At 45.8% G+C, this 11,922-nt stretch overlaps 1 protein-coding gene across 1 annotated transcript; it reads left to right on the forward strand.

The window, feature by feature from the left end:
• Window positions 1–7,134: 7,134 nt before the first annotated feature.
• On the forward strand, window positions 7,135–11,062 carry SHISA4 (shisa family member 4). The gene is made up of 5 exons (XM_036756897.1): window positions 7,135–7,395; window positions 7,815–7,986; window positions 8,832–8,965; window positions 10,077–10,244; window positions 10,481–11,062. Exons 1-5 carry the CDS (start codon window positions 7,317–7,319, stop codon window positions 10,525–10,527), a joined length of 600 nt encoding a protein of 199 aa, XP_036612792.1. The 5' UTR covers window positions 7,135–7,316; the 3' UTR covers window positions 10,528–11,062.
• The last annotated feature ends 860 nt before the right edge of the window (window positions 11,063–11,922 follow it).

Below are 11,922 nucleotides of genomic sequence, written 5' to 3' on the forward strand. Positions count from 1 at the left end.
GCATTTAGGTAAGTGGAAGGCAGTGTTAGTGATGAGAAGGTCATGATGATGAGGTTTGGGGTTGAGGGGTGCTCAAGACCCCAAAGTACCGACATGCCCGGTCCTGCAGAATGAATTCGACTCAAGCCTTCTCAGCCAAGGAAAAATAAAGTTTATTAAGGATTTGCCATATTGGGTTGTCTTAAGAAATCTCACCATTTGTGACACTTGTTTTCACAAGTGGGCCAGATTCAAACTACTGAGCTAGATTGAATCTGAGCACCTTCATGGAGGCAAGATGAGACTTATATACAGAAAGATTGTGGGAGGGACTGAGGGGTGGTCTTGAGTAGTCTGGGATGACTAGAGGAGGGGTTTAGAGTGGACTGGGGTGATGTCAGATTCCAGGGTGGGAAATAAACTGAAGGCTAAGTGGAGATGACAGACAATGGAGGGCTAGGGTAACAGAGCTAAGGTATAGATATTTTGAACATGATCAAGAGTGGGAAACAACCAGAAGGAAACCCAGAGGTAACCAAACTATGGAAGGCTAAACTAGGCTATTTGGGCATGAAAAGCTAGATCAAGTGGGAAGACTCAGGGTGGGATTCGAGGGGGTTCCCACAGTCTAAACCCCATCACATATCTCCAGATGCACACATCTTCAGTAGGAAGTGACCATTGCTCTTGCTGTTTCTGACTCCATTCCTTCCAAGGACTCCCTGCCATGTCTGGCAGTCTGAGCCTACTCTAGCATTAAAGTCACCCAGAATAACAAGCTTGTCCTCTTTTGGCACATTGATGATGATGATTTCCTAGAGAGCAAAACGACTACGGGCTGTCCATGTTGTTCGAATGCCAAACGTATGCTTGCCTAAAAGACTATTTTGTGGAGAACTCACCCAGGGCAAGCATTCACAGGGTGATCAGAGGAAGCAATACAAGGACACTCTGAAGGTCTCTCTTAAGAACTTTGGAATTGACTGTGTGACATGGGAGACACTGGCACAGGACTGCTCAGCATGGCCGGCATGTGCTCTATGAGCTAAACAGAATTGAGTAGCTCAAAAGAAACATGCGATGAGCGAGAATCCATCCCAAATGTTCACATGGACTATTTGTGCCCTACCTGTGGTAAAGCATTCTGAGCTCACATTAGCCTATTCAGCAACAGTAGGAAGCATTGTAACTTGAATATAACATGGTGATATTGAGTGGGATGGTGAAGACCTCTCATAAAATCTAAACCTCAGCCTTTCTGTAAATTGAGTGGGATAAATATAAGTGAGGACTTTTCAGCATGGCTCAGGGAGGAACAGCCTGACCCACCTCAGCACGAGCCTTGCCAAATAAGGATAAAATTGTTCTTAAGAGTTGGTATTGGCTAAATTAGCATTTCCTTGTTCCTTGTACCTGGGGTAGTAGATTTCAGTGTTTAGATTGTGAGCCTAAACTCCACCAATGAGAGTAAAAGGGTCAGTGGTGGGTGGGGGTTGTTCACCTTAGGGTATATAGCCTCTCCCTACCTATTGTCTATGGGTTCAGAGACCGCCCTTTCCCAAGGGATCTTAATAAAATTCATTTCTACTTTCTACTTGAGAAGCCTCTGAGTTTAATTTTGGGTGAAGTTGCTGTCCCACACAATATCATTTTGGTCTTCTTAGAGCAGGGCTGTCCAACCTTAGGTTATCTTAGGGCTGCATTAAAATAGTAATTATTTGAGGTCCGCACCCAGGATAAAAAATACAGTACACTAATAGAAAGTGGGGAGATGTGCGGCATCAACAGGTGAAGCGAGAAAGCAAACACAAAACAACAAAGTGACAACACAACAGTATAAAGGTAGGTGCATACAGACAGAATGCATCCCACAGGTCGATTGAAAATTCCATGCCTTAATACTGCTTAAAAACACCAAAGAAAATTAACATCAATGAGATTATTAGTGATGGAATTAAAAAATCTAATGTGCTTTCCATGCAAATTATTATTTTATTCTTCCCCCCCACCCTAGAGAATGAAGGACAACAAAGATTTTAGTCATAGCCCCAACCCAAGCTATTGTTTAATTTTGATGATTGTAACTAGAGGGCCTTCCCCTCCCAGACTGATATCTTTGTGATAGTAAATTGGGCCATCAGTTGTAGTCCTTTCAATTGGCCTCAGACAAATTGAGACCTGAGAAAGACCTTAGTTTAGAAAGGCCAAGGCTCCCCACTACATATTGGGCTACCTTCAGTTTTGTTTTTTTTTAATTCATTTTAAACTCAAATACAAAAAATGAGAAGAAAAAAAGAACATTTCCATGTACACGTGGAACATAAAGAGAGGATTCAATATAAAACCATGAATTTCCATTTCGCACTTTACTTTTTTGGGGAAAACTATGTAACAAATACTACCCAGATTTTCTGTGCTTCCTTCTAAGTTTTCTTTTGTTCTCTCCTGTGCGTTTTTTTATTTTTTTCTCCCTCCCCCCACCACTTTGCCCTAGAGAAGGCTGCAATTAAACACAAATACACACACACACACACACACACACACACACACACACACACAAAGCCATACTACACATATTTCTATTTATCAGTTTTCTCCGGAGGTGAATAGCATCTTCCTTCATAGGTGCAAGTCTTTCCATGCTTTTCTAAAATCATTGAACTCATCATTTCTTATAGCACAGTAGCAGTCCATCACAATCATGTACCACAACTTGTTTAGCCATTCCCCAACTGAATGGTGAAGAGGTTTAAGGTTGAGGGGTGCTGGGCACCCCAAAATATTGACGCACTGGGTCCTGCCGAAAGAATTCGACTCAAGCCTTCTCAGCCAAGGGAAAAGAGAAAGTTTATCAGGGATTCACCACAATGGGCTGTCTTAAGAAATCCCCCCCTTTGTGACGCCTGTTTCCACAAGCGGGCCAGATTCAACCTACTGAATTAGATTGAATCTGAGCACCTTCACGGAGGCAAGATGGAGATTATATACACAAAGATTGTAGGAGGGATTGAGGGGTGGTCTGGGGTGACTAGAGGAGGGGTTTAGTGAGGGTCTTGAGGGGAAGTCCAAGGAGGGCAAGGTGAGGTAATGGGATTAAGGGTGGGAAGTAGCTGAACAACAAAGGGCGAGGCTAGGTAGAGATTTGGGCCTAATGATAATGTGAGGCTTGTGGCCTTAGGGGAAGGCCAGATCCAGTTGGAAGATTCAAGGACAGTTCAAGGGGGCTCCCAGAGACTGTATTCCAGATTCAAGGGGGTTCCCAGAGACTGGGCCCTCATCAAATGGCATCTATCATTTTTGCCAATCTGATAGGTGTAAGATGATATCTTAAAGTTGATTTAATTTATATTTCTCTAATCAACAATGATTTAGAGCATTTTTATATGACTATATGTAGTTTTGATTTCTTCATTGAAAAACTGCTTATTCATATCCTTTGACCATTTAGAAATTGGGGAATGACTCACATTCTTATAAATTTGACAAAGTTCATTTTGTATTTGAGAAATGAGACCTTTATCTGAGAGACCACGAAAATTTTTTTTTTCCCAATTTCCTACTTTCCTTCTAATCTTGGATACATTGGTTTCATTTGTACAAGAACTTTTTAATTTAATATAATCAAAATTATCTGTTTTATACCTCACAATGCTCTCTGTCTCTTGTTTATTTGTAAATTATTCTCCTATCCACGAATCTGATAGGTAATGTGTTTCATGTTCTCATTTTCTTGTGTTTTCTACCTTTATATCTAGGTCAGTAAGTCACGTAGCATATGGTTTAAGATATTGGTCTATGCTCAATTTTTGCCATACTGCTTTCCATCTTTCCCAACAATTTTGACCAAATAATTAATTCTTATCCCCAAAACTTAGGCTTTTATATTTGTCAAACACAAGGTTACTATAATCCTTTACTGCCGTGTATAGTATATCTATTCTGTTCCACTGATACCCCTTTCTGTTTTTCAGTCAGTACCAGATAGTTTTGATATTTACTACCTTATAATATAGTTTGAGTTCTGGTATTGCTGAACCTCCTTCCTTTACATTTTTTCATTAGTTTCTTTGAACTTCTTGACCTTTTGTTCTTCCAAATGAATTGTGCTATTTTTTTTAACTCAGTAAATAATTTTTTAGTAATTTAGTTGGGATGGCATTGAATAAATAGATTAGTTAGGCAAAATTGTCATTTTTATTATATTGGCTTTGCTCACCCATGAACAATGAATATTTCTCCAATTATTTAAATCTGACTACCTTTGTATAAATAGTGTTTTATAATTATGTTTTATGTAGTTCCTGGGTCTGTTTTGGCAGGTATGCTCACATATATTTAATACTGTCTACAGTTATTGTAAGTGGAGTACCTCTTGCTAGCTCTCATAGTTTTGTTGATGATATATAAAAATGCTGATGATTTATGTGGGTTTATTTTATATCCTACTATTTTGCTAAAATTATTGTTTCAACTAATTTTTAGTTGAATCTTTGGGATTTTCCAAATACATCGTCATATTGTTTTCAAAAAGAGATAATTTATTACCTCCTTTCCCATTCTGATTCCTTCAATTTCCTTTTCTTCTCTTATTGCTATTGCTAGAATTTCTAAAGCAAGACTGAATATTATTGGTGACACATAGTGTTGCAGTTTCATAGTTTGTGGAAGGGGTCATCTGGAATGAGTTCACAGAGTCAGATCACCTCTAATCCAATAAGGGCATTTATTGGAATGATAATTGGAACAGGCTGACTTCTAGCAACCAGCAACTTAGTAAGACAGGCAAATTTGTCGTGTAATGATGCTGATTACACAACAGAAATTATGAATATTGAAAAGGCAGGAAGGGTTTTATTAAGGGATTAGGTAATGGGGAGGGGTCCCTTCTGTGGTTTGGTGGTCAAACATCCTGGTCATGCTGCTTTCTGATTGGCTAGCTATTGTGATCCTGTCTGGTCAAGACGGATAATTAAGTATTATGGTCCTGACTAGGGCTAGAATGGATGATGTGATTGTGGTTGAATACAAGGACACACCTGTTCCAATATGTGAATTGGATCTGGGGGCAGTGGCTTGCTAGGATCGGTGGCTGTATTGAGTCTGGGGGCCTGTGATGTTGTTAAAGCCAGAATGTGTGGTTAAGTCAGGACATGCCTACTGCTCAGTGGGGCCCATAAGGAAGTTAGACTATTAGGGCTGGGGGAAGCTTTATTAGGATTCCATCAGTGGTGTAATTTCCCTGTTTCTCTCTTTTAATTAAACCTATTTTAGCTTTAACTTTGTATGAGATCATGATTGCTATCCATGATTTTTTCATTAGCTGAAGCAGAATAAATTTTACTCCAGCCCTTTATTTTAACTATATGTATCTCTCATTTTTAATTGTTTCTTTCTTTCTTTTTTTGTTTTTGTTTTTTTTGGAGGGGGGAAGGCAAGGCAATTGGGGTTAAATGACTTGCCCAAGGTTACACAGCTAGTAAGACTGTCAAGTTTCTGAGGCCGGATTTGAAATCAGGGTCTTCCTGACTCAAGGGCCGGTGATCTACTCACTGTGCCACCTAGCTGCCCCTTGTTTCTTGTAAACAACATGTTGTAGGATTCTGATTTTTAATACATTCTGCTATCGAGTTAATGGGTAAATCCACCCTATTCACATTCGAAGTTATAAATACTAGCTGTATATTTCCCTGCTTCCATCCTATTTTTCTTCACTACTTATCCTTCTCAACCTATTTACCCTATCCCTCCTTCTGTGTCTAATTTACTTTTAAACACTACTTTGCCCTCCAATTTCTTAATTTACCTACCCTTCTAAGAATCCCTCCGTTATCTTCTCCCCCCACCCTTTTAATTTTTCATCTTCATAGCCTCCTAAAAGTCCTTCCCTTATCCTATGCCCTCACCCTCTTATTTCACCACCATCCTTCTTGAACCCTGTCTTGCCACTGGACTCTGATGAGGAGAAAGTGAAGCTGAAGACTTTGCATAGCTCTGCCTTATTCACATCCACCTCATGAGCAGGTCAAGGCGTCCATCAACCTCACGATATCAGTCCTCTCCCAGAAATAAGGAGGGAGGAACAACAGCGCTGCCACTTGCCAGAGGTGATGCAAGCCATAAATGGAATTGGAACCTAGATCTTCCCGACTCCAACTCCAAGACCTCTATCAACCACACCAAACCAGCTCCAGTATATGTTAACAACAAAAGAATTGGGAGCTGTAACAAACTAGGGGTGGAGGGAGATCACTTTCCATTGTAGGAATCAGGAAAGACTTCCTGGAGGAGGTGGTGTCTGAGCTTTAATAATGAAGCCCACAAGGATGCTGACAACTGGTACGGATCCAGCACTTTTATGCTTTGCAAAGTATTTGATCCTCACAAAAACTTGGTGTGGGTAAATGCTTTGAGGAAATTAAAGTGCTATGTAAGCATAAGCTACGATTATAACTGCTATTATTAAAGACATCCCAAAAGACGCATTTTAAGGAAATGATGTATCTTAAAAGTGCCCATTTTCCCATTGTCCAAAACATGACCAACTGTAATGCAAGTCCCAGCACTGTATCAGCTCTGTGGGCACAGGGATGGGGGTAGGGCCCTGCCTTAGCAAGCCAACACAGCTGGCAAAGCAACAGGGCCCTGTGAGGGCAGGGAGACACAATGCAGCTCTGAGCAGCCTCTCAATGGCAGTTTGTGTTCTCAGGCTCTGTAAAAGGGGACCATCCCCCAGCCCCTTCTTTCTACTTCACTCTAGGCCCCTCCCCATGCTGGACACTCAGTAACCAGGGCAGCCTCAGCCACTCATTACTCTCATGAAGGTTGGCACATCAGCCTGAACATTCTGAGATGGCCCCAGGACTGAGGGTTCTGGCTCTTTCCTTGATTCCCATGGCCAGGTGAGACTAGGGGCCGGCATCGCAGGAATCCGCTGGATGAAGGGCATAGAAGGCACAAGGAGCAGGGGACAGGGTTGCCCACGTGGATTCAGGAATGGTCTATATTATGTAGGGGATGCGCAGTGCCAGGGCCGAAGGTGGGAAACGCCAAATGGGGGCTCCGGGTGAGTGCCCATTTGGAGGGGCCGCTAGCACCAAGCCGGCAGGGGCAGGGTTACCCAGGGTAGACAGCCTCCTTAGTCCCTCCCCTAGAGGGGGCGGGAGCAGGAGCCGGAGCTGCCGCCTGTCCGCCTGCCCGCCGCCGTGGTCCCAGCCCTACCGCAGCTTCAGCGGCTCCGGCTCCCGCTGGGCCGTGTTCCTCTTTCCCAGTTCTTTCCTGCTGCCTCCTCCCGCGTGGAAACCCCAGTACCGCCCTTGCCCCTGTGCTTGCCCCCAGTTATGTCGCCTCCGGGGCTGACCTGGGCCTCAGCGCAGCAGCTGGCTGGAATATTGTTCTTCATCCTGTTGGCTCCTCTGGGTAAGGGGTGGGGGATTGGAACCGGGCAGGCTTAGGGTGGGGAAGGAAGAAAGTGATGGGGTGGGGGAAGGGGAACATAGGACCCAGAGGGAGCTCCTGAGGGAGGGAAAAACAAAGGGCCATGGGAAAGACCCTGGACTATTATGGGCCCTGGGAGGGGAGGTGGTGACTGGATTTCCTGGGGCAGGGAAAGGGTGATGAGACTGGAGCTCAGGCAATGGGACCCCAGATTTGATGCCTGGAAAGTGGGCATGGGGTCAGATGCCAAGGAGTGAGATCTCATTGGCAGTAACTGCAAAGGGGATGGGGGTGGGGAGTTTCGTGGCTGCCAGGAGTCCAGTGGGGACTGGTATCCACAAGCAGAGTAGGCTGAAAGAAGGGCAAGCATGGTGCCCACTGGGTGCCCACTGTGTTCATAGTGTTGGCAGATGAGGACTGCCTGTGGTATCTGGATGGGAACGGCTCATGGCACCCTGGGTTTGACTGTGAATTCGCCTCCTTCTGCTGTGGGACCTGCTACCACCGTTTCTGCTGCAGAGATCTATCCAAGCTCATCACTGAACGGCAGCAGAAGCACTGTCTGGCCTTTAGGTGTGAGCTCCCAGCCCTTTTCCTCCCAGCCTCCTCCCTTAGTCTTCCCTCTCTGGCCCTTACTTCCTCCTCTTCCATCTCTTTTCTCTCCAATGGCCCTGTCCTTACTGACTCTTCTTCCTCCCTCTTCCTCATGCCATCCTTTTTTGCTTCTTCCTCTCTATTTCCACATCCTTATCTGAAGCCCAGGAGGCTGGCTTAGTAATCATAGCTAAATGATTAGTGTCTGGGAATGAAACTCTGGCCTCCTGGGTTTCATATAGGGAGTCAGTGCTGCATAATATAGCACCCCGGGGCTCGGCCTGCTATGGACCCCCTGATCACCTCTCCTGGAGCGCTATTCCCAAGAGAGCTAAGTTAGTAATGGAACTCAGCCGATGCTCTATCCTCTAAGCTAGTGCTAGTACAAGTAAATGCAGCAAATAAATGGGCTGGAGTTGTACCATGCACACTCTCTTCCTCAGGTCTCTCATTAGCTCCTAAGAGCCATGGAACACCAAGGAGAGTATAGATAGAAAACTAACCCCAGAAAACTACAAGTCCCAGGATGCCCCGAACTTAGTCATGTAGATATCTGCTGGCTCACCATGGTAGGGAAGCTAGGCTCCTGTCCCTGTGGAAGAGCCACAGAATAGGCCCCTTCTTTTCTGACCCCAGTTCTTCCTCCCCCTCATTCTCCCCCCAGGGACTCTTAAGTTCTGGCTAGGGCCCAGCACAGTATGTTGGAACCCAGTCTTTATGGCTACAATGATAAACCAGGATAGCATCCATCTAGTTGGAGACCCAGGTGTCCTGGCTCCTGTCTACATGGGCTGGAGGTTGACAGGGCCTTACTGTGCTCATAGCCCCAAGACTATCGCTGGTATTGCCTCAGCTGTGATCCTGTTCATTGCCGTGGTAGTAACCACCATCTGCTGCTTCCTCTGCTCCTGCTGTTACCTGTACCGCCGACGCCAGCAGCTTCGGAGTCCCTTAGAAGGTACTTACTGGTGGAGGGGCCAGGAGCCCACGTGGGCATAGTGGGATATGAGGTGGGCTGAACTGGGCATGAACATGTGTGCACCAAGGTTTGGAATCGCTGGAAGCTTTACTGTGGAGTGGACACCTTACTGCATATTTGAAAGTTATATATGTAATAGAGTGTGAAAATTAGGTGATGTGTCCAGGGCAGTAGACTGGATGTCACACTATTAGAATGTGTCAGAATAGCAGATGACATAGGTTCATAGCTAGAACTCAGAGCGACCTTAGAGGTCATCTAGTAGAACCCCTTCATTTTGCAAATGAGGAAATTCTGGTTTAGAGAGGTTATAACTTATCCGGAGTCACACAGCTAGTTAAGTATCTGAGGCAGGATTTGAACTCAAGTCTTCCTGATTCCAAGGCTATAGCTCTCTATACCATCTATACTCTATCTGCCATATTCCACTGCCCATGGTGATATTGTCACCCTGGCAGGTGGGATATGTGACACCATGGAGATGTATGGAGGGTACTGTGAGTGGCAGTGGCAGGGCCAGGGGGATTTACCCCTTGGGCAGCTGTTCTGGAGCTTATGATTCGGAGTTTGAGCTTTTGCTCTCCCTGTCCCAGCTGGTATTCCCCAGGTGGCCTATTCTCAAGGACTGAGGACTCTGAAACCTGAGCCCCCTCTAGGAATTGTGCCCTCCCTGACTCGGGGAGAGGAGGGAGAGTGTCAGCTCCGTAAATTGATCTGATCTGCAAAGCCGGTAGTGTCTGAGGCCTGCCCACCACTCCCTACCTCATATCTCTAGTGCTGTGTCTGGAAGCAAAGGGGGCTAGGAAGAGAGAAAGGCAGGGGGTGGGGTCTGAATCCTGGAGCCTTCCCAGCTAGGGTGGGGCAGGAATACCACTAAGGTGCTACCCTTGGTCCATTTAAAATAGAGAGAAGTCTTGATCCCACCCTGGGCAAATCCTTGTTCCTCCCTGGCTCTTATCTTTCTCACCTATAAACCTAGGGGATCAGACTGGATGATCTTTGAAGTTCCCTCCCTTCTTACAGTTTTACTAATTCAGTTAACAAGCATTTATTCTGTGCCAAGTCTAATGTCTGTCCTTTGTCTCCCTAGTTCAAGAGATCCCGATGGCGGGCATTCCCATCCAGCCAGGGTACCCATATCCTCAGGACCCCAAAGCTGGCCCCACACCCCCCCAGCCAGGCTTTGTGTACCCCCCCAGTGGCCCTGCCCCCCAGTATCCTATGTACCCAGCTGGTCCCCCAGTCTACAATCCTGCAGGTAAGAACACTAAGCCCCTCTGTTGTCTTCCAGTAGAGTGCTCCCAACTCTGCTTGGACATCTTCCATCCTCCTACCTTCAGCCATGAGTTTGGCTTCCCAGTTACCAGTTCCTTTCTCACGTGCCTCTAAGTTCCCCATCCACGTTCCAACCTGGCTTAGCCTCTCTCACTTCTTTCCCCCAAACTGCCCAGGGGATTTGTCCATGTCACTAATTCTGTTTCTTTTTTTTTTCAGCTCCTCCTCCCTACATGCCATCACAATCCACTTACCCTGGGGCCTGAGGAACCGGTCCTGTATTTTTGCAGCCTTCCCTCTAGGCATCACTTGTTCTGAGGCACACCCTAATTTTTCCACCTTGTTCCACTGGTGGGAGAGGATCATGCAGAAGGACCTATCCATGTGCGTTGAGCATCAGACCAAGCAGGACAGATACTTTGATTTGGGGTGGGCTCCCTGGAGACATGGAGACTGGAATAGTCATGGGACACCTTACTGGGAAGGGACTTTGGGGTAGGAGGTTGGTGGGATTCTTTTTAATGTAAGGGGAAAGATATGAAGTATTGAGAAGGAAAGCATGGTGTGTGAGCAAACCCCACGCCCTGGTAAGTAGTGCCACCTTCGGTAGGCCTGTTGCTTACCTATGTCAGCTGCTGTTTCAGCCATCACAACTCTACCCACCTGGGTGGAGGTAAAGGTGGAAGAGGGCCATATCTAGCAATCACCAATCATCCTTTTACTCCTCATTCTTCTCCCTTTCCTCCCACTACTGCCCTGTAAACCAGGGATATCCACACAGATTAAACTGTAAATATGTAACATGTCTAAATTCTAACTTAAATATCTTTGAACATGTTCTTGGCTAGCAAAGACACAACTGAAGTCTCTCCCCAACTGTGTACCCTGTGTGGATACCTAGAAGTTGTGCCTGCTTCTTTCAGTTTTCCCGACTTGGGTGGGCATACATTAGCCTCGCATTCCCAGGGGACAGGTATCTCTCCTACCCAGGAAGGGGGCAGGACTGCCAAGGCAGAGACACCAGTGATACCTCTGACCTCCAAGGTCGGTATAGAATCAGTTGGGAAGCCTGGTACCAGACCCAGCTTTGGTTGCCAACAGATGTACAACTAGGGCCTCGCTGTGCCTGACAAGGAGAAGGGCATAAAAACACCCTCTGGTTGTTCCCTGGTATTGCTGCTGTTGGGTGGGTAGTTGTAGGGATGACTGACTTAGGGGTAGGAGGAGCAGAAATGGGAGACTTCCAAGCTTTTCTCACTCAGATTTGCTTATAATTTTCCTGGAATGATATGAGAGTGGGTGCTGTGAGGAACCCAAGCTGGCAAACGAAGCTCAGAACCCAGAAGTAGGAACCAGAGTATCAAAGAAGGTGAGATGGGATCTCTTCTTGTTGCCCTGGGTCTTAAGAACCTCCCAGTCCTGCCCCAAGGTGGCATGGCTCCCATTTGCCTTTCTCTAAGACTCCATTCTTTGTTCTTACCAGTGCCCTCCTTCCCCTAGCCTTGCCAACTGGCCCACGGGTACATCTTTCTCTAGGCAGAGATGGGGGGAAGGGGTGGCACTCAGCTTTTAGGCCCCTAAACAGAAGGGATGAGCTAGGGATCTGATGAACAGCCAGCTAAACACCATCCTTGGTCCCTGTTCTCTAATAGTCTATGTGT

This window comes from Trichosurus vulpecula, chromosome 4 (genome assembly GCF_011100635.1).
Source record: "Trichosurus vulpecula isolate mTriVul1 chromosome 4, mTriVul1.pri, whole genome shotgun sequence".
Taxonomy (NCBI): domain Eukaryota; kingdom Metazoa; phylum Chordata; class Mammalia; order Diprotodontia; family Phalangeridae; genus Trichosurus; species Trichosurus vulpecula.

Excerpts from the sequence above, each read along its gene's own strand:
- SHISA4 (XM_036756897.1), top strand. The coding sequence starts at position 7,317 with ATGTCGCCTCCGGGGCTGACCTGGGCCTCAGCGCAGCAGCTGGCTGGA. Across the intron at positions 7,396-7,814 it reads CATCCTGTTGGCTCCTCTGG|TGTTGGCAGATGAGGACTGC; the intron begins GTAAGGGGTGGG and ends CTGTGTTCATAG. Across the intron at positions 7,987-8,831 it reads AAGCACTGTCTGGCCTTTAG|CCCCAAGACTATCGCTGGTA; the intron begins GTGTGAGCTCCC and ends CTGTGCTCATAG.